The sequence below is a fragment of the Urocitellus parryii genome, chromosome 8 (assembly GCF_045843805.1).
Source record: "Urocitellus parryii isolate mUroPar1 chromosome 8, mUroPar1.hap1, whole genome shotgun sequence".
NCBI lineage: Eukaryota > Metazoa > Chordata > Mammalia > Rodentia > Sciuridae > Urocitellus > Urocitellus parryii.
In genome coordinates, this window is record NC_135538.1 from 14,859,865 (window position 1) to 14,882,673 (window position 22,809).

The 22,809-nt window shown below is 45.4% G+C and overlaps 1 protein-coding gene across 2 annotated transcripts in view; it reads right to left on the reverse strand.

The window, feature by feature from the left end:
• Window positions 1–1,726: 1,726 nt before the first annotated feature.
• The window catches only part of Akap12 (A-kinase anchoring protein 12), a 90,047-nt gene continuing 68,964 nt past the window's right edge, over window positions 1,727–22,809 (reverse strand). Inside the window, exons 1-3 of one of the 2 annotated variants that reach the window (XM_077801785.1) lie at window positions 22,524–22,670; window positions 4,007–8,909; window positions 1,727–2,774 (exon numbers count right to left, since the gene is read on the reverse strand). In XM_077801785.1, the coding sequence (XP_077657911.1) occupies window positions 4,015–8,909; window positions 22,524–22,548 (4,920 nt within the window). In that variant the 5' untranslated portion in view covers window positions 22,549–22,670 and the 3' untranslated portion in view covers window positions 1,727–2,774; window positions 4,007–4,014. Of the gene's footprint in view, window positions 2,775–4,006; window positions 8,910–22,523; window positions 22,671–22,809 lie in introns of those variants that run through there. The other variant, XM_026399939.2, reaches the window with a different exon arrangement.

Below are 22,809 nucleotides of genomic sequence, written 5' to 3' on the forward strand. Positions count from 1 at the left end.
CTTCTGCAGTTTATTTGATTATGCTTATAAATAAACGGCAGCTTTAAAATTATAAAACTGGCTACTGTTGGCGTTCTCATTAATAAAACAAATATTGCCACACAGCCCTTGATGTCTAGCTTATACAGAAGCAATCCAGGGCACACAGGCATCATTGGTACAAAAAGCAGTCATGAAGCAGTGATCACTGGAAAGCCAGTTGTGATGGCCTGTCACTTGGTCACACATGGTAAGAAAGGACAACGGCACACATTTAACTTGCTTGGGACAGTGACGTTTCTTTCTGCTACAGAGAGAAACACTATGAACGGCCGTCATCTCCAATACTTTCCATTATCCTTGAAAAAGTCTCTATGGGTAGAGGTGGGAGTCGAAGGATTTTAAATTGGAGGTTGATAACATTTAAGTATTTGAATTATTTAATACACAGGTGATTCTGGGTTTACTGGCACATGCCTGTAGTTCCATCTGTGGGGGAAGCTGGGGCAAGAGGATCACTTGAGCCGAGAAATTAGAGATCAGCTTGATCCTTACTGAGAGACTCCATCTCAAAAACAAATAATTGTGCACGGGTGACTATGAAAAGAACTCCTAAAAGGATATTAAATGTTATGATACAGTTATCATGAGGTGTCGTATTAATATGACCAATTATATGTAGTCAGGTTTGTTAAAATAAGAAAAACTACTTTCAATTTTACTACCAAATTTTCTTGTTAAAAGTAAGTAACTTTCTAGAATGTTTACCTTTTTAAAAATCATTGACAGTTTAAATTCTCAAACTGGAGTACTGAGGTTAAGTCGAATTTATGCATATTTGCCAGGCCAGTTTCATATGAGAAAAAGCACAACTATATACTACAGGTGACATATACTATATATACATATAGCTTGTTCTTTATGGGACAGTTGTCTGACAAAATCCTTTATGTAAGGATCATCACATTAACTTGGTGGGGGCAAGAGGAGGCATGTGGAGAGTGTACTAGGGATTTAAACCAAGTGCACCTCACCACCTTTTTATTTTTTTTTGAGACAGGGTCTCAATGAATTGTCCCAACTCTGTCCTTGAACTTGGGATCCTCAAACTTGGGATCTTCCTGCCTCAGTCTCCAGAGATGCTGGGATTACAGGTATGCACCACCACACCCTGCCATCAAATCAACTTTTAGGTAAGGCATTTTGTAACTATTAAGTCTTCTTAAAAATTTCCTTTTGGAGCCAGGGGCGATGGTGCAGGCATGTAATCCCAGCAGCTCAGGAAGCTGAGGCAGGAGAATTGCAACTTCAAAGGCAGGCTCAGCAAAAGCAAGGCGCTAAGCAACTCAATGAGACCCTGTCTCTAAACGAAATACAAAATAGGGCTGGGGATGTGGCTCAGTGGTTGAGTGGTTGGGTCCCTGGGTCCACCCCTCCCCCCCCGACCAAAAAAAAATTCCTTTTGAAGACATCTGCCATTTTTGGTTTGAAACCAAATATTAACAAAGAAAACTGGCTTTTTTCAGGAATTAAGACAAGAAACTGTACCAGAAATGTCAGTCTGAAAAACTACTGCTGAGACTTCCTCTGAACATCTAACTCAAACCGGTGTAAAGGGAGGATTCATGTAGTGATGACATTACAAAGCACCAGCTTACCTACTACTGTCTTACCACTGTCATCATCTTATTCTAACCCAGTAAACGTTGGTCCTGGGCTTCCTAGTACCTAATAAAACCAGCAAATCTAAGTGAAGCAAATATTTTATTTAAATCAGTTGTCAAATCACAATTTATCCAAATGAACATAATGCAACATTGTTCTTAAAAGAAGGGGCACAAATATGACACAGACACAATCCAGTATCTATCAAAATACCATTTGTAAAGAACCGGACTCCATCTCTGAATACGGCCCAGCTTACAAGAGTAAAAACCAAAAACTTACAACAGTCAATTCTTTTCTGCATAACATGAAAAAAACGTCTCACTACTCTGCCTCAGAATCAGCACACTCATCTGTCCAAACAACAGTAACCATTAGGAGCAAAGACTTAGGACTTCATTTGCTACTGAAAGGCCTTCTTTCCAACCGTCCCTGGACTAGAAAGAAAAATCTCACAGTAACAATGGAACATACTGTATTTCTCAAAATGCTTTTTTTTTTTTTTATTTTTAGCTCACTGCGCATAATAGGAAAGTGATGGATTTCAGAGTGCTTCTACCGTGGACCTGAGCATTAGTGAATTTTAAAGTAAGAACTGTACCTTCTCATTAGGAATGTTATTTCTCAGAAGCTGTTTTTCACAGGTTATCATTGAGGCTTAAGTCTTTCCAAGGCTTCCCCACGGCTGCACACCCCATCATATAGTGTGTGACACAAAGGGCATGTGCTATGTTGCACGTGTCCTTACACAGTAAGAAAAAACATACAGTAAACACAGAGGGATGATTACCTAAAACACACACATAAATACATAAAGAATGATACTCCAGTTTGAGAAGCAGAACCAGGTATTGCCAACTCCAGTTCCAGGTTAAGAATTCAGAACCTTCAATCGGAAATGTGATAAGGTAACAAGGGAAAATACAGGTGGTCTTGGAACAAAGGAACTGTGGGATGGCTATAGCTCCTGATGAAGCCTCAGGATTGTCGGGGGCGCTCTAGGAGTGGGATCAGCGGACATGCCTGCTCTCCGGTTCTCAAAGTTCTGAAACGCTGGTCTCGAGTCTCCGCAGCATCTTCTCCACGACTTGTTTTCACAGACTGGTCTTGCAAATATACGATGAGTTTAACTGTAGAAGGAAGTGAGAAGCAGAGTCAATAAAACCTTGTTTTCCCCCCTTATTAATTAAAACGCAAGAGCCGTCCAAGTGAACTGCAGCAACTGAGAATCCCAGTAATAGGACAGTTTACCTCCGTTAAAAATAAGAAAGGTGGCAAGGTGCAGTGGCACACACCTGTAATCCCAGTGACTCGAGAGGCTGAGGGAGCAGGACTCACAGGTTCAAGACCAGTCTCAGCAACTTATTCTATCTTAAAATAAAAAGAACTGGGGATGTATATTTCGGGGGTTAAAGTTCCCCTGAGTTCACTCCCCAGTACCAAATATAATAAATAAATAAATAATACATTGGGCTGGGGTTGTGGTTCAGTGGTAGAGCGTTCACTTAGCACACGTGAGGCACTGGATTCAAACTTTAGCACCCCATAAAAATGAAATAAAGATATTGTGTTCACCTATAACTAAAAAGTAAATATAAAAATAAATAAATAAATACATTTTTAAATGTCAGTGGGCTAGGGAGGTCTTTTTCAGCTACAGAGTGCATGCTCAATATGCCCAAAGTCCTGAGTTCAATCCTCAGAACCACACGCAAAAAAGAAAGGCTAGTGAGGGTCCACATTATATTATGCTAAAATATCACAAAACTTGTGGGTGTAGTAGTACTTCCTATCAGGTCCATATGCATTGGATACTTCAGAAAACACTTGTTAATGCTGCTGGTAGGTGGGGGAGGCACAGGGAGAGAGGGAAATATACTTGTTTCTAAAGAACTATAAATAAAAATTCAAACACTCGGATATAAACCTCCTTTTTAAAAAAAATACTTTTAGTCGTAGATGGCACAATACTTTTATTTTATTTATTTATATTTATGTGGTGATGAGGATGGAACCCAGTGCCTCACACGTGCAAGGCAAGTGCTCTACCACTGAGCCACAACCCCAGCCCTACACTCCTTTTGACTGCTAGTTACTTCAAAATAAAACAAAAAATTCAACAAACAGTTGATATGAGGCTGGGTGTGCACAGTGAAATCTCCTGTGCCTTCAGCCAAACACACACATGCCCTTTATCCTCTTCTAAAGCAGTTCCACAAGGGTTCAAATGAAGCCATTATTTCTGTGACACCAAAAAGACTAAATGGCATTTCAATGAAGAAAAAAAATTAATGATCATAATTATTTGGATTCCCAAATAAAAGGGGGGAGGAATCTCTTTAGAAGACAGAAGTTTACTTACACGATGTCTTAGGATTCTGCCAGTTCGGGTCTTGCCAGTTCTCTCCCGTGCTTCTGTATCTCCTCTTCTGTTTGGGGTTTGGGCTCCTTATCTGACTCACTGTGCACTTTTCCCCCGTGAAATCCTACTTCCTGGGCATCTTCCTCCTCTTTCGGTTTTGGTCCATTGGCATCCAGGGACTCTTTGGTTAAGTCTCCCGAGGCATCAGCATCCGCCAGGGTCGAGCTTTGGTTCTCTGGGTGGTCAGCATCTCCTTTTTCGTCTTCTTTGGACTCCAATGGCGACTTCTTTGTTCTTTCTCCTAATTCAGCCTGACCCTCATCCGACACAGACTTCATTCCTGTTCCATCTCCCTCGGCCTTGGATGAGAGAATCAGCTCTTGGCCCTGCTGGACACTGACACTGGGACTTTTGACCTCAGCGGTCACGATCTTTTCAGAAGCTGCGCTCACATCTTGGGAAGCGTCAGCAAGTGGTGGATGCACAGCAGTGAGCTCTGGCTCTTCTTGGGCTGCAATAGCTTCCCTGTCGTCCTGCGCAGATTCCTGACTTTCTTCTTCTTTCTTGGGTTCCTCTGTGGCCTCCTGGCTGTCAGCTTGCATCAGGAGGGTCTGCGTCTGCCATTCAGTTGTGAGCATACCTGTGGCTGTTTCTTCCGACCGTGTGAACTGGTCAACGGCTGTCTGAATGATGTTCTGGACAAACTTACTGCTCCTGGTCTCAAGTTCCCAAGCCTCATTTTCGCCCTGGGGATCGTCTCTGGCTACACTCATTTGGCCTTCCAGCTGACCAGTCTGCTCCTCGTCTTCGTCTGACCTCTGTTTCTGTGATGTGCTCTTCTTCTCTCCTTCCAGATCAGAGGGCAGGCCCCTTTCGGGAGTGGCAGATACTATTACTGGCATGGATTCTGCCTGAGGCTCGGGCCCCACGAGCACAATGGTGTCCCCTGGCTGAGGAATCGAGTCTTCTTTTTCAGAGGTTTTCCCTTCTGGTCCTAAACGTGCACCTGCACACTCCAAGATTTCACCTGTTTCTGAAATCTCGACAGTTTCTTCTAAGACCTTTTCCTCCACTGCTGCTGGAGATGCCAGCGCCTCAGAGCTCTGCACATGAACCTCTGTGCACCCCACTCCCTTTGGATCTGGGCCAGGAGAGACTGCTTCAAAGCTGCCCCCTTCCTGTCTCCCGTCCAGGCCAGGCACACTAACGGTCTCAGCCAGTTCCTGGCTGGGCTCTTCAGATCCGGAAACAGCTGGTTTTTGCTCAGGGATTTCTTCACTCACTTGTGCTGACTTTGCTTCCATCTTCTCCTCTTCTCCCTGAGCTGCCATCTCTGGACTCGGGCTCCGGAGTTCAGTATTATCATTCTGGCTTTCCGCTCCTATGGTCACTTCACCTGTCAGGGCAACCTCGGTGACCTTTTCCTGGCTGATGCTTTTGTCTATGTGTAAAGGCGCTTCGAGTTCTTCGACATACTCTCCATCTTTGGCTTCCTCCTCAGCAAACTGGCCCGTCTCTTGAATCACCTCAGTCTTGGATAGAATGGGTACAGCTTCCACTGACACCTCTGGATCTCTATGTTCTAGACTTCCTTCCATTTCTGATTGCTCTACGTTTTCTTCTTGGGATTGAAAATGAGGTGGTGAGGGGGGCCCCTCTTTCTGCCCAGGAACAGCCTCTGCCAGTGTGACCTGTGACTGGGTACCCGAGACGCCCGCATCATCTTCTTGGCTTTCCACGACTTCATCTTGCTGCATGGTATCCAGGGCTTCAAAATCTGCTACGGGGGTGCTTCCGTTGGTCCCACTGTCTGTCAGAGTTTCAGTCGAGTCAGGAGGATGAGCCTCTTCCGATGCATTCTCCTGGGACTGGACCTCAGCTAAAGTCTCCTCTTGACAAGTGGTTTCAGGTTTCCTGAGGTGAGGAACGTCAGAGCTTTCAGGGCAGGTCTGGGTAACGACAGGGCCTGGGGTGGAGTGCTCAGCCTTGGTTTCCCCCCCAGGTCCTTCCATCTCTCTCCTCAGACCCTCTTCTGCTCCTTCCACCTCTGGGGCTCTGGGCTCCTCTTTCGGTGAGGTCTGGATCACACCTTCCGGCCCGCGGGTCTCCAGCAGCTGGGATTCCTCTTTCACTTTTTCGGCGACCGCCTGCAGGACGGCTTGAGTCCGCCTCTCCTGGTCTTCCAGGTCTGGCGCGTCACCTTCGACCTCCTGAACAGGGGTGGCTTCCTCGGTGGTGTCTGGGGATTCGGTTAACTGGGAAACTGCTGACACCATTTCCGTAGTCTCTTCGGCACCCGAGGCTTCCGTCGCTTCTTCGGCACCCAGCGCCTCCGTGGTTTCTGCAGCTGTCACCGCCTCAGAAGTCAACTCCACCTCGATGGCCATCGTGACATCCTGGGCCTCTCTGCTCTCCGGCAAAGTCTCCATGACCACGGGGGTTTCTTCTGCAATGACTTCTCTTTCAGTGACCTCCCCAATTAATGGAATGTCCTCCTCTTCCGCCTGTTCAATGGGTTCTGTCACTGAAGCAGAAATCCAAGAAGGAGACCGTTCTTCAATATTGGTGACCGCCCTGGTCCCATCGATGACGGCCACAGTCACCGTGTGAACCAGATTCTTGCTGAGCTCCTCAGACACGTCCACAGGCATCTTTTCTTGGGACGTCTCTGCACTTTGGAGGGCCTGCTGTGCCTCCAGCTTCTCCCTCTCCACCGCATCGTACTCGGACAGAGGTACCACGGCTGGGACATCGGGATCATCTTCGTTGGCTTCTGTTGGCCCCTGGTCTTCGGCGGCGGCTTGTTCTTGTTTCCCATCCGACCTTTTCTTCCGACGGCCTGGAATAAACTTCTTAATTGAGACCCAAGATTCTTCCTTCCCGGGTTCAACCTCTGAAGCTAAATGTTCCACAGCGGGCTCTTCGGTTTTCTCTTCCAGTTTTGATTTGGATTTTTTTCTTGGGGTGACTAATCTCTTAAAGGACTCCCAGGTGGAAACACCCTCCCCTTCCGAGGGGCTTCCAGCTGGCTCGGGGGAGAAACTTCCTGGCCCCTGATCCTGATCCTGGGAGCTGGCAAGGATGGTGTTGCTTCCCGTCTCTTTGTCTTTGCCGGCTTCCTCTGCTTTGCAGCCGTCTCCTCCTGTGGTTTTCGGTCCTTCTTCCTCATCAGAAGATGATCCTTTCCTTGCCCTTTTCTTGGATGACCCCACACAGATCAAAGCTTCCCACGACACCGACGTGTCCACCTTGCGCTTTGGTTCTTCCGGCCTCTGCTCTTCTCCGGCTCCTTTGGTTTCTTCTTGCATTTCGGAGACTGCACTCTCCGTGGAAGACAAGGTAGAGCTCTTCACCTTGTCCAGCTCATCCTCTTTGTCGCTTTCCGAGGGCCTCCGGACCCGTTTCTTGGGCGTCACCATCTTTTTGAAGGATGCCCAGGGTGTGATGCCTTCCCTCTTTTTCTCTCCGTCGGAAGTCGCTCCCTCCTCCCCTTCCCCTTCCTGGTGGCCCTCGGCTATCCCTTTCTCCAGACACGTGATCTCTTCGGGTTCTTCGGGGGATGAAGGGGAGCTCTCGCCCCTCTGCTCATCGGCGCTGTCCGGCGACTCTGCTGCAGCCTGAGGCTGCTCCCCCGACTCGTCGTCGGCCGCGCGCTTCCCCTTCTGTTTCTTCCCCGAACGCTTCTTTAAGCCAGTGCTGGTGAAGAGTTTCTTGAGGGGGCTGCCCTGCACCTTGATTCGCTCTTGTGATGACAGCATCTCCACCTCACTCACGACGCCGTCGGGGTGTTTGGACACCCCCTGCTCGTCGCCACTCGGCTCAGCTGGCTGGGGACCCTCTTCTCTGGGGACGCACACCTCTTCCGTCTCCACCAGCTCCTCGGCCGCTCCAGCTTCCATTTCAACCAGGTTTTCAGGTGGCGAGGGCTCTCCCGCGTCTGCCCCATCGGATCCTTGCTCCTCTATTTTCTTCTCGGTGGCGTTGGTGACATGGACTTCGGCAATGACTTCTTGCTGGACTTCTATCTTGTCATCGAAGATCTCTGTGGCCAGTGGAGCGCACTTCTCTTCCGAAGAGCCCTGCAAGCCGCTGCCTGGATCCTCCGAGGGCAGCTCCACCTTCTCAAACTCACCGGACAGCCTGGCCTCGTCTACACCCCCCGTGGGGTCCTGTGGCTGTGGCTGCTCCTCTGAGGTTTCTTCTGTCTTCTCCTCTGCGCCTGACTTTTCTGGCTCTTGCTCCTTTTTCTTCTCCAAAGCTTCTAACTCCTCATCCCTTGTCTTTCTGAAGCTGGTCTTTTTGCGCCAGCCGGCCCAACCTTGGGTGAAGAATTTCTTGAAGGGCGATGCTGTCTCGCTGGCAACCGGGCTGGTGGGAGATTCTGAAGTCTTGGTGGGTTCTTTTTCTTCTCCTTCGTCTTTGCCTTCCTCTGACCCCTGACCAGACTCAGTCTGAAGAGAAACCTCTGTGTTGCTTGGCTCGAGCTTAAGGGAGTCTTCTGGCTGCTCTGTGGATTGCTTTAATTCACTTTCTTTGGATGCCGACTCCCTGATCTCCATGCTGAGCTCTTGGTGGTCACCGGCCCCATTGGACCCTTCTGTTCCCTCAACTTCATCTTTTTTGGCGGCAAGCACCTGGACAGTGTCAGACTTCTCGTTCTTATCCTTTTTCACAGTGAATTTAAAGCCAACAAACTTAAACACCTTCTTAAATCCAACATCATTAGCCTGGGACTCAGTAGGTTGGGTTAACTCTTCTAAATGGCTTTCTGAAGGGATATGTTCGATGACTTCAGGCATTTCCTCCTGCCTGTCCTTCGTGATGTCCTCAACAACGTCAGACTGGGCAGCCATCTCTTTATCAGAGTCTCTTTCCCTCACATCTTCAGACTCGCTCTGTCCAACTATGAACAAAAAGTGGAGAAGGGGGAAAAGTAAGTACAGTTCAAAGAAACCAAATATATCTTGAAACATGACTAGTTAATACTCTCATTAACATCAGGCATTTCAGGATAAGGTTAAGGGTCCTATATGGGTCAGATAGCCTATCTTTTGCTGCATTGTCAAACGCAATCACACCCCACACCCACAGGTTCCAAATGGAATCCATCAGGTCTAGATATAACCTCCACTGTGTAGAAAACAAAGATTGAGAAGTGTGAGCTAAATAACAACCCAAGCAAGGTATCTACACAAATCCGAAAGAGGGAAAATTCTATGTGTTAACTAGACTCATCTTGGCAGGTCCCTCAGAAACCAGCTCCATGGAGAAATTCCAGGCTGGGTTGTAGAACGCTTGCTTTATTGTGAGAAAAAGGAGGTACCCAAGAGCTGGTAAGGTGTGTGAGAGAACGGGAGGGCCAGTCTGCAGGGGCTCCCACTGACCACTCTGAAGCATAAAAAGAGGAATGGCATGAATTGATGGGTTATAGCACACAGAATTAAAAAGAAGGAGGAGAAGGGCAAGTGGGGGAGGAGAAGAAGGAGAGGAAGTGAGAACCACAAATTGAGAATGACACCAAAAACTGAGGAGCAGGAAGTACTTGTTATGAAAAATATCAATTGGTTGGGGATATAGCTCAGGCCAGCATGCACAAGGCCCTGGATTCAATTCTCAGTGTACATGTGTGCATGCGCATGCACACACACAAATTCAATAAACAGATATAACTTCCACACTGATCCTTGAAGTCATTCTCTTTAGAATATTAGATTTAGAAAAATTACAATTTGTAGATCTCATTTTAATGAGTTAGGCTGAAAGTGCTACTCAGTGGTAGAGCACTTTCCCACCATGTGTGAGGCCCTGGGTTCCAGGGTTCCATCTCCAACACCAGGCTGGTTTTAAAAAAAGGCAATAGTTATTCAGTTGAGAATCAAGGAAGGCTGAAAACACTGGGTGAAAAGAGCATTAACACACAGGTTACTCCCCCCCCACCCCCCCACCCCCGCCCCAGTTCTAGGGATGGAACCCATGGGGACTTGTCACATCCCAGCCCTTTTTATTCATTTTATTTATTTATTTATTTATTTATTTATTTATTTAAGTACCAAGAGATGAAACCAGAAGTGCTTAACCACTGGGGAGCCACATCCCAGGCCTTTTTATTTTTTGATAAATAAAAAGGGCTTCACTAAGTTGCTGAGGCTGTCTTTGAACATGCAGTCCTCCTGGTTGGGGATGTAGCTCCTCAGCCTCTGGAGCTGCTGGGATTATAGGTATTTTCAAGTGCCAACTGAACCAAAGAATCAAACTTAACATACTCAAGAATGGGACCAAATGTTATTCTGCCTCCTTAGGAGAGGCACCGAGGAAGACCATAAATCCTGTTTACAGTGCTCCTGATACCAACACAAAACAATCAAACAATGAGGAAAATCAAATCCACAGTGAGGGATATTCTGTAAAAGAACTAGCCTGGCCTGAAAAGTCAATGTCATGAAGGACAAAAATCAGGCAAAACCACAAAAGGGTTGTGTGCAGTACCTTCAAATATTTTAAGGAGGCGGGCAGAGAGGATGTGGTAAGATCTCCATAACTGGTGAATTAAGGGCATATAGATATTTGCTATATTTTTCTGTAGGTTTGACATTTTAAAAATAACTAGGGGTAATAAGCAAGCTAATGTGACTCAGTGAACTGGATGGAGGTGTTGGGAGGAGTGGCGGCTAACTGAACTGAGGAATAGTACAATTAAGAGATGCCTGCTATGTCCCGAATTGGATATTCATTTGGGAAAACCAGTAAAAGAACACGTTAGGGTTCTCTGGAATTAGGAAATGTGTGGGAGGAAGCACATTTTCTACACACCACTGTTCCCCCATCTCCTAAGCCCCAATTTCAATTTGAGACTTTTTAATTCTGGGAGGACTAGAATGATTCTAGTCAAAACTAGAGACACAAAAATAATGAACAGCGGTGGGTTGGCAGAGCAGAAACCGTTCCCTGGTAGCTGGATCAGAGCTCAGCAACATTCAATGTGGCTTTCAGGATTCCTGTTATTAGCGCAGTATGGTTCTACACACTAGCTGGGTTCGTCCTGACAAAACTGTATATGCAAGGAATTTGATTCCAGTCCCCATTCCCAGCTTTTCCCTCCTTTCTTCCCTCCCCCTATTTCCTCCCACAATTCTATTGATTTTCCATTTAATTCAAAATTTATTTTTAATTGATTCTTTCTCCTATATGCAGAAAGGTGAAGTTACCTGTGGCATATTTATATATGCACCATAGCATGATTTTTAAAAATTCATGCCTCTTTTCCTCCCCTTTCCTTTCCCTCCTCCTTCCTGCTTGACCACCTTTTACTTTATTAATCTTCCCTGTATCTTTATGATACCTAATCCCCCCATACCTTCTCTTTTTAAATTTTGTTAGTTGATGGACTATTCTATTCATTTATTTTTATGCTGAGAACTGAACCCAGAGCCTCAGACATGTGAGTCAAGTGCTCCACCACTGAGCCACAGCCCCACCCCCGCCACACCTTCTTCCCATTACTTGGCTCTAGCCTCCACATAGGAGAAAACAATCAACCCTTGATTTTTGGAGACTAGCTTTATTTCACTTAGCATGAGGTTCTCTCTTTCCATCCATTTTTCCAGCAAATGCCATAATTTCATTCTTCTTTATGGCTAAAAAAATCACATTTTCTCAATTCATTCATCTATTTACGGAAATCTGGGCTGACTCCATAAGGTGGCTATTATGAGTTGTGGTGTGCAAGCACTGAGGTGGCTGGATTGCTATACTATGCTGATTTTTACTTTATAAATTCCCAAGAGTGGGATACCTGGGTCAGGTGGTGGTTCCATTCCTAGTTTTTTGAGGAATCTCCATATTGCTTTGCAGAGTGATTGTACCAGTTTGCAGTCCCACCAACAATGTACATCTTTACCTCCACATTCTTGCCAGCATGTATTACTGTCTGTGTGCTTGGTCACTGCCATTCTGACTGGAGTGAAATGAAATCTTAGTATAGTTTTGATATGCATTTCCTGATGAGTGGGAATGTTGAACATTCTCTCATATATTTGTAGGTCATTTGTGTTTCTTTTGAGAAATGTCTGTTTAGTTCTTTTGCCCATTTATTGATTGAATTATTTTGGGCTTTTTGGTGCCATTTTACAGTTTTTAAAATCTTTATTGATCTGGATATTAATCCTGTCAGAGGAACAGCTGGCAAAGATTTTCTCCCATTCTGTGGGCTGAGAGGGACATTTTTAAGTATGTAGGACATTTAAAAATCGTAACTGGTCAAATAGTCTGTAGTCTCTTTTGACCTTAGCAATGCTAGACACTGCTACGGTTAGAATAATCTTCCAGACAGGACACCCTGGCTGGCCCAGCTGGCATTTTTGCGGTTTGGGTGCAGGTTGGATATGTGCAGTGTTGTGGCGCTTGGATCTCACCCTCTATTTGCCCTCTGCGCCAGGCACAAACTACACAGACCTTAGAGGGAGGGAGGCTATGCTTCCTAAAAGTTGGTTTCCATTATGCCACCAGGCTATTACACATCTAATGAGCCCTGGGCCTTAGGGTAGCACAACCGCCCTCCTCTCCTTGTTGTCTAGGTAGGACATGGCACTGTTGCTCAGCCATAGGGTCTTGCAGCGTGGATAGTTTTCTACCTCCCATGGCTATCTATCTATCTCCCCACCCCCACCCCCAGGGATTGAACTCAGGGGCACTTAACCACTGAGCTACATCCCCAACTCTTTTTCTTATTTTATTTAGAGACAGAGTCTCTCTGAGTTGCTTAGGGCCTAAGTAGCTGAGGCTGGCTTTGAACTGGCGATCCTCCTCTCTCAGCCTCTGTATCCCAAGTGGCTTCCTTTACAAGCCAGAGTTCCCGGGACTGTGTCCGCTGGAAAGAAGCGGTGGACTGCAGCTGTGTTCAAATCTGTTTTCATCTCAACTCCGGGTTGGATTAAGGACATGATTGGGGGCTTTGGCTTATGCTTATAGGACCCAGAGGAGGCCTTGTCTTTCCGGTCCCTTGGCTAACTAACCCTGAGGCATGTTCAGGTACAGCGGGGTCCACTGGACAGCCCTGGGGGGATGCAGTGGGCGCTGTTCTTATCCCCGTCCCTTCCTGCCCTCTCTCTGAGTGCTGCCCTCAGCAGGCTGACTTTTCCAAGGAAGGGACAGGGACAGGGAGACAGAAGGCTGGAAAACCCACGCCGGGCTCTGGCTGGCACCCACAGCCTTCCGTGGAGGTGGCTCTCGGGATCCCAGCCACCGCCGCGCAGGGCGAGGGCTGCCGCTGGGGGGCGCGCTACTCACGGCAAAGTCTACTCCACCAGGGCATGGCGCGCTCCGCCGGCCGGGGGCAGAGCGACAGGGGCCCGTGAGGCCCGGCCAGCCTCTCGGGGCTGCCCCATCGCGGAATGCGCGCCCTGCCCCGAGCGGGTGCCCTCAGCGCTGCTGACGGGGCCGCCCCGGGGGGCCGCGGCGCGCGTCACAGAGGCCTGCTGGCTCCCGGGTGGCCGCGACAGCCCCGGGTCAGCCCGAGCCCCGCCCCCCCCCCCCCCCCCGGTCTCCCCCGAGCCCGGCCAGGCACCTTAGAAGGCAGAGAGCTAGTCCTGGGGACCTGGCCTTGGGCGCTGAACATCCCGGCTGCTGGGTCCACCCTCTGCTTCCCGCGCTCCGCTCCTCCAGCTGCTGGGCTCCCAACCCCGCTGGCAGCAGGCAGAGGGTTGGCTTGGTGCTAAGAGCTGTGAATTCCAGCCGAGCACGTTGCTGCACACCACTGATCCCAGGGAGTTGGGAGACTCAGGCAGGAGGACCGCAAGTTTGAGGCCAGCTTGAGCAATTTAGTGAAGCCTGTCTCAAAAAACGGTTGGGATGTGGTTCCGTGGTAAAGCACACCTGGGTTGAATCTCCGGTACTGAATAAAAGGGGGGCGGGTAGTGGCGCACATCTGTAATCCCGGTGGCTTGGGAGACTGAGAGTTCAAAGCCAGCCTCAGCATCTTAGTGAGGCCCTAAGCAACTCAGCAAGACCCTGTCTCTAAATAAAATATATTCAAGGGGAAGGGGGACTGGGATGTGGCTCAGTGGCTGACCCCCACCCCCACCGTTGGTTCAACTCCCAGTACTAGAGAGAAAGGAGAAAAAAAGAGAGGGACATTGTTAAAATCTGGAAAAAGTAACTTCAGACATCGAACAAGTTTCCCGTACAAAGCTATGACCCTCCAACTGGCTTACAAAGGAATGCACCGACTTCAAAAATGGCATCTGGGAGAACGCAATGCCATATACGTACTGGGGAGAAGAGTTTGGCAATTTCTTATACCAAACATACTTTTTACAATAAGACCCAGCAATTGTGCTCCTTGGTATTTACCCAAATGTGTTGAAAAGTAAACACAAATAAACCGCACATGGATATTTATGACAGCTTTATTCATAATTGCAAAACTTGAAGTCAACCAAGATGTCCTTCAGTAGGTTGAGTAGATACATGATGGTACATGCACGCAACAGAATATTATTCAGCACTAAAAAGAAATGAACTATGGAGCCATGCAAAGACAGGGAGGCCAAGCATGGTGCGCTCACTTGTGATCCCAGCAGCTGGGTAGGCTGAGGCTGGAAAATTGCAAGTTCAAAGCCAGCCTTGGCAATTTAGCAAGATCTTAGGTCTGTGAGACCTTGTCTTTAAATAAAAAAAAAAAAATTGGGCTGGGATGTGGCTCAAGCGGTAGCGCGCTCGCCTGGCATGCGTGCGGCCCGGGTTCGATCCTCAGCACCACATACCAACAAAGATGTTGTGTCCGCCGAGAACTAAAAAATAAATATTAAAAATTCTCTCTATCTCTCTCTCTCCTCTCTCACTCTCTCTTTAAAAAAAAAAAAAAATTGAAATTAAAAAAGAGCTAGGGATGTAACTCAGTGGTTAAGAGCCCCCAGGGGGAGCCTTAAATACATATTGTAAGTGAAAGAAGCCTATCTGAAAAGGCTATGTATTGTATGATTCTAAATCTATATGACATTCCAGAGAGGGCTAAACTGTGCAGATGGGAAAAGATCAGTGGTAGCCAGGGTTGGGAGAAGGAAGAAGAAAAAGGTGAACCATAAGGGATTGGTTGTGGGGCACACACCTGTAATCCCAGTGACTCCAGAGGCTGAGGCAGAAGGATCCGAAGTTCGGGGCCAGCCTCAGCAACTCCATGAAACCCTATCTCAAAATTTAAAATTTATATCTTATGCCTCCATAACAGAAATCTAGGTTCTGGAGTTTGTTTTGTTTCCCAAGAAATGGTTAGGAAGGGATATAAAATAAACGGGGGCTCTACCACTGAGTCCCTTTTATTTTTCATTTACATTTTTATTTGGGGACAGGGTCTCTCTAGGTTGCCCAGGATGGCCTGAAATTGTGTTCCTCCTTCCTCAGCCTCCCAAAGTGCTGGGATTACAGGCATGCTGGCTCCAATGAAGAAAACGTAACTATAGGTCAATCCAGCTAAAGGGCATATGGACATTTCTTGTATTATTTTTATATTTGCAAATTTGTCAGTTTGGAGTTATTGTTTTAAACACAAAACTGCAGATATTTAGCAAAAACATAGGAAACAAAATGAAGAGAGTAGTATCCACCTTCTATCAGTTTAGAGGAGGCCATTTATCTTTGGTATGCTATATACTAAGATATAAATTTCGATTAAGTATTTAACAATAGGAAAACTACACCCCACCTCCAAAAAAGAGAAACAGGATTCAGATAAAGAGGAAGACCCTGGACAGATTGGCTTTTAAGTTTCAGCTTTACCATTCCCTAACACGGGGCCCCAAGACAAATTTCCCAAAATCTCAGTTGTCCTCACCTTTAATGGCCATCACTGCCCTAACTGGAATTGCCTGGAAAGATTGGCCTATCAGTGGACTGTCTCTAATAATAATAAAATAAAAATGATAGTGACTTTTGTCTTCGTTGTTTTCTTCAGAGTGAAACTACTTATTTAACATTCCAACAATAATACAAATAAATTGTAGAGACTTTAAAATACAGAAATCAGAGGGAAATTTCCATAAAGTTACCATTCAGAAATAATCACTATTAATACTTACACTTTTTCCAGATAAGTTATTCAACAGCCTTCAAAACGATGGCCTAATGACTGCACGATGGATAAATGTCCCCCTACTGTTGGACAATGTGCATTAGACATTCACAAGTATAAAAACCATTGTCCAAATCCCAGAGTGTTTGCACAGAAGGGGGCAGTGCTGACCCACTTCAGCTGCCGAACTACAAGGAGGGACAGACAGATGGTGAAGAAATCCCACCAACCGGGTTCAGGTACACCTTCAAATTCTGTAAAGTGGAATATTCTGGGGTGCCCATTTTCACCTCTGACGTCCAACAGAAACATTTCAAGGGGAGAATACGGGCACCCATACCCCAAGTCAGTCTTCTATCCCTTCTTTGCCTTTATCTGCACTATTTAAAGATGCAGGTCCATCACTCCATTTTGGACCAGTGCAGGTCAGGATAGGGCCTCAGACCTCCTTCTGTGTTGACCCCCCTTCTTTACCTCCCCACCTCACTTTCTGTGCTTCCTGTGACCCAACTGTGCACAGTACCCTCGAAATCCCCCATTTCCCAGGTTCTGGCTGGAGGTGGAGATCCCAAATGAGATGTCACCGTTCCCTTCCATCATTCTCTCCAGTTTGTGGCTCAGCAGACACCTTTGCAAAGGTATTTTTTCATGCTCCCTGTGCTGGTGCTCAATGAGATGATAACTTAGTAAGCAAAGTGGAAGGCTTTAAATGGGTTTTAAAAAAATAACTCAATAATCTGGGGTGGCAGGAAAGGAAGGGAACCAGTAGGCCTGGCCACTGGGTAACCAGTAAGACACAGTGGAGCAGGCTTCCAAAAGAGAAGGTCCACTGCTGGCCTGTCCAGGCTTCACCTAGCAGAATCCATTCACACCTGCACTTCATGAGAACCTTCTATGAATGTGTTTGTTTTTTGCCAGGCACAGTACTGCATGCCTGTAATCCCAGCCACTCAGAAGAGTGAAACAGAAGAATCGAAAGTTGGAGGTAAGTCTGTACAATTAATTTAGCAAGATGCTGCCTCAAAATAAAATTTTAAAAATGGCTGGGGATGTAGTTCAGTGTAGAGCACTTGCCTAATATGCATAAGGCCTGGGGTTCAATCCCCAACACTGCCAAAAAAAAAAATCTACTTTTTAATTTATAATTTCAAAACCTCCTCTCTCACCATTTTTGACACATCAATTCACTATAGATATTTTGGTGCTCAGGATGGAACCGAGGGCTTTGGGCATACAAAGCATACACCTTATCGCCAAGCTACAGAGCTATCATCTGCCTTTGATTTGTCCAAGGATAGGAAGAGAGAAAAAAATCAAAGCAACACTCCCAAGAGTCCACCCACAGAAACAACCGGTGTTAGCGTGGGCCTTGCTCACGTGGTGCGGCATTCACTCATGTGCAGCTCCCAGTGACACACACACACACACTGCCATCAATCCAGCAAACCTCTCAAGTACTATGCAGCACAGACATGGTGTTCACTGCCTCACTGAGGATGATATTCAGCTAGAATTCAGGAGAGATTGGAGATGGCCAAATCACTGGAAAGGGAGTGGCCAGGGTGTCTACTGAAAAAAACTGAGTGGCCAGCAATTTCCACCTTCACACTGCCCCTGCAAGTCTTCCATCTCCTCCCACTCCAGACACTTTAGTAAAGAGGGTGAGAAAAAGACTATGACCCCTCCAAGGGTCCACAAGGCCATCTGCACCGCCCCAAACACTGTCCTGTGTGGTGTGTGTTTTGGTGTGAACAGGTTCTTACACATCTACCGTTAGTGGAAACAGCATCATAACTATCTTGTTTCTAGACAGTAAATACTTTGAGGAGGGAAAAACTGTCTGCACTGAACATGTACAGACATCTTTTCCATGTCACTATTCCCTAATAACATAGTATAAAATTTTTAAAAATAGTATAATAACTATTTGAAGCATTTATACTCTATTAGGCCCAGTAAGTAATCTAGGAATGACTTAAAGTGTATGGAAGGGCTGGGAGTGGTAGCACACACCTGTAATCCCAGCAACTGGGGAGGCTAAGACAGGAGCATTTCAAGTTCAAGGCCAGCCTCAGCAACTTAGCAAGGTCTTAAGCAATTTAGTGAGGTCTTGTCTCAAAATAAAAATAAAAAGGCCTGGGGAATGTAGCTATGCAGTAAAGTGTTCATGGGTTAAATCCCCAGTACCCCACCAAAAATAAAATAAAGTATATGGGAGGATATGTGTAGTTTATTTGCAAATACCATGCCATTTTATATAAAGGACTTGAGCATCCACAGATTTTGGTATCGTAGGGGATCCTGGAACCAACTCCCCACAGATGCCAAGGGATGACTATAGAGATTAAGAGATAAAAGTACAATTTGTACAATAAATAAACAGAAGTGTAATTTGTTTGCTTTAGATACTTAAAACATTAGGGAATGTGTCCAATTAAATATTAAAATTTTTTTAATGTTATAATCTGAACTTTGCTGTTGGGTTTCAGTGACACATCATTTTTAGCAGAGAAATAGAAGTGCAATATTACAAAAGCTACAACATTCATTTTTTTAGGTTTAGAATAACCAGGGTTCTGGGTCCCCAGGCACATTACGATGGCTTACTATGACATCTGGAACTGGTTAACTTTCCCCCACAACTTGTAGCATTGTCCTGGAATTTTTCCAGGAATTCCCTGCATTCTAAATCCACCCCTTATCCTAACACACCCAACCCCCCTTGCCCTAAAGCTCATTAAGCCACAGAATCTCCAAGGGGAGATGCTTCACTGGGATTCAAACTCAGAGAAGTAAAACCCTGTACAGGAGCTGACAGGTGACATCATCATCGTCCCTGGTCTTGACCTTCACATTTTGTGTCTGGACAGACTTGAAAAATTGTGGGTGTCACTAAACAATTATTAGCATCTTCTATAAAATGAGAAAAAGGTCAAATTTTTAGAAGGTACTCTATAGTTACACTTCTTAGTCACTATGAAGCTTTGGATAAATTACCAAACCATGAGAAATCTACTTTTATGATAAGAAGGGGGTTAAACAACCACTTTTTGCAGGATTAATGTGAGGAATAAGTTATGATGTGCACAAAGTACTGAACATACCTGACAAAATAGGCACTCAATAGGCATGGTCATTGATCTTAGCAGTTGCAAAGGTACCAATTTCATTTCTCCCAAATCTCTGGACAACTCTCTGTATCCACAGCAGATTTCAACAGCCACATGCAGGCTTTTTGTTTTGTTTTTCTTTTTCTCTTGTAAAACAATTTGCATAGGTAGGTGCATGCATTATAAATACTCAAAAATATGCATGAATATTTGTATAGGTAGGTGCATGCATTATAAATACTCAAAAATATGCATGAATACTTAAAACAGTAAAGCTGTTTTCCCCACCTTACTGTGGAGATAAAGAATAATATTGTCTGAGTGCTATGGCACATGCGTGTGATCTCAGTGACTCGGGAGGCTGAGGAAGGAGGGTCAAAAGTTGGAGGCCAGCCTGGGCAATTTAGCAAGGCTCTGTCTCAAAATAAGATTTAAAAAGGCTTTGGGGATATAGCTCAGCAGTACAGCACACCTGGTTTTCAATCCCCATTATTGAGGGGGGTGGAGGAGCGGAGCGGCCCTACCTTCTCACAATACCTTTGCAAAGTTCGCCAAGTATCAATAATAACTGCAAATCTAAATAAAATTTATGAGTTAAGGAAAACAGAAAAGATATTTTCCTAATTCCGAAGTATTTTGCTGGCATGGCTGGTGTGTGAGTAAGGAAGGGGCCCTCTCTCATCACTGTGTCAAATCACTATGCTCTAGTTTCTAGGCTGTTATTGCTAATGGGACACAAGGGAAAGGAGACCTCAGGAATGGCAGCACACAACATGAATAATCCATCATTGCATAATTCAAGTTCTGCTGCATAGTTTCAGTTGTCTGTTTGAAACAGAGAGAAATGATAATGGTTACTACTGAGAGATAGTTTTTTCCCTCCTTTCAGAAAAGAAAGCTCATTCTTCAGTGGTTCCTACAAAAGCACTATCTGTCCTGTTAATCAACTGTGAAGCTTGGACACCTCCTCCTCAAGTTCCATAGTACTGAAGAGGACTCCAGGAACTTTCTTCTCCTTTATTTAAAAGAGTAACTCCACAGAGAATGAGAGCTTTGAATATTTAATGCATCCTACACCAGGTTTTAAAACCTTCATTGCTTTTCATGATTCTGACCAACTATTCAAAGGCTGATTACAGCCAGGCAAAGTGGCACATGTCTACAATCCCAGTGGATTGGGCGGCTGAGGTAGGAGGATTACAGGTTCAAAGCCAGCCTCAGTAACTTAGCAAGGCCCTGTTTCTAAGGAATTAAAGAAGGGCTGGGGATGTGGCCCAGTAGTTAAGCGCTCCTGAGTTCAATCCCCAGAACCAAAACGAAAAGACTGATTACAAATTTTCCTTGTCAGGATAACTTGCAGAGAGAAAAGAGAGAGAGACAGAAACCACCAACACCCTGCTTTTTTTTTTTTTTCCTTATCTTTTCCACCATGAAATGGTGGAAAATTTACTTGCTGTTAAATTTTGCACAGTTTGCCATATCCTCCATATCCACATTGCAATAAAAATAAAATTCACCAGGGCATGGTGGCACATAATCTATAATCCCAGCAATTCAATTTGGGAGGCTGAGGCAGAAGGACTGCCAAATTCAAGGCCAACTTCTGCAAATTAGTGAGACCCTGTCTCAAAAACTAAAAAGGGCTGGGGATGTGGCTCAGTAGCAACGTATCCCTGGGTTCAATTCTAGCACTAACAACAGCAAAAAAATTCAGAATAGGCCCAACCACTTAAGATTATCTTAAAAATCAGACAGTCCTTCCAAACCTTCCTGTTCATTGATTATTCCATCATTATTATCTGGATCCATTGTTAAAAGCTCCCTCCAGTGCCACAAGTTTATTAACTCTTAATTACTGCTTAAGAACCACCTTCCTTTCCCAAAAGAAGCTGGACATGTGACAAACTATAATCAAACAGTGAATATAATAAACATCTTGTATACAAAAAGTGTCCAGAAAAGTGAGATCTCAGAAGTCCCTCCCTCCCCTATGACTCCCACAAGACACACCACAGGTGGCCTCTACCAGAATTGGATATTTGCAAACTTCAAACATGGAAAAATTAATGACTTGGGAAAATCATGAATCTTGTGTTTTTCATTTTTTCACTTTGTCTGTTTAATAATAATCTTTACGTATATCACATAAATGTTCGTGCTGGTAAATGGTAGTAAAGCTAATCAAGTTAAGTTGGGGCAAGGAATATGAAGGAAATCTCAAAGTAAACAAGCTAATCTATAGGAAGTGAGAGATATTTTTAGTTTTGCTAAACTTTCACATTGACTTAAAATTCCACAAGACAACAAGGCTTTGCCAAAGTAGTTAGATTGAGAAAACAATTAACTCCTAGAAAGTCTATACTGCGCTTTTAAGAAAATACATAGATCTGGCAGCACTGATCTCAAATATTTAAATAAGAGCTCTCTGATCAATCTAAATTAGCAAATGGAGTTGAATTTTTTTGATGAGGGGGAGTGAGAAAGAAAAAAATGTGCAGGCTCCCAAAGAAGCCAGGCCACCCTACAATTGCATTAAGATAATCAAATACCAAGTTAGAGGAGCTATAAGTACATTCTAAAAGTTTGATGTAGGTAACTTATTTTCTAGATGTAGGAATTAAATATTATACTTCATATTGCCAGATTCCTAGAAAACAAGCTAAGAAAAATACATTTTTAAATTTTTTACTAATACTCAAATGGGTGAGTTTATAGTAAATATAGCTTTATTAAACATACCACCACTTAAGGCTTGGGGTTTATGCTCAGTAGTAGAGCACTTGCCTAACATGGAGAGGCTCCGGGTTCAATTTGCAGTACTGCCAAAAGTTCATATATACATACATACTTTAGTTGACCACCCTTAAACCAGAGCTCAAACTTCATTCAGCCTCCTAAACCACCAAGTGTACCTTTCTTCAAAGTTCCTAATAAGCAAGTCAAAAGGCCAAACACTTGCAGTTTCTCAAAAATCAGGATTTTTTTTTTTTTTTTGGTTTATGAATACTTCGAAAGATTAAGCTTTCACGCCTTATTTTCAAATTCGTACAAATCTGGTATTTTCTATTCTGCTGGCTGCTGCAGTTCCTGTCCCCAGGGCCCCGCCGGAGCCCCCTACCAAGGGAAAGGCTACTCCACAACCTAAACGGAAAATACACGCTCCCATGAGCGCCTCCTGGAAGATTTCTGCTTTGGCAAAGATGAAAGCGAAGCTCTGGATGAAAAGGCGCACAGGCAGAAAGGCGCGCCTGGCCTCCCAGGGTGCCCACCCAAATGCAGGGCACTGGAAAGGAAGCACGGTTCTCGCCCAGGCCGGTGGCCGGGGGTCTGGCTCGTGTCTTACCTGTGATCGTAATGGTCCCCAGCATATTTTAATAGCACAAGTCCAGAGGCCAATCAGTGGGCCAGTCCTTGCCCTCCTGGGCAGCTGGCTGCTGCTCAGCCTCCTTCCTACCAACCCGTCGAGGTCTAGGTGTGATCGGAAAGAAGAGCCAGCCACCGCAGAGCTCCAGGGGGGCCGAGGTGTCCTCGGAGCCGCAGTGCAAAGCGACCCGCGAGGGCACTTCCCCGCTAATTATAGGCGGGCCACGCCCACCCACCACGCCCACCACCCCGCCTCGCCCCTCACC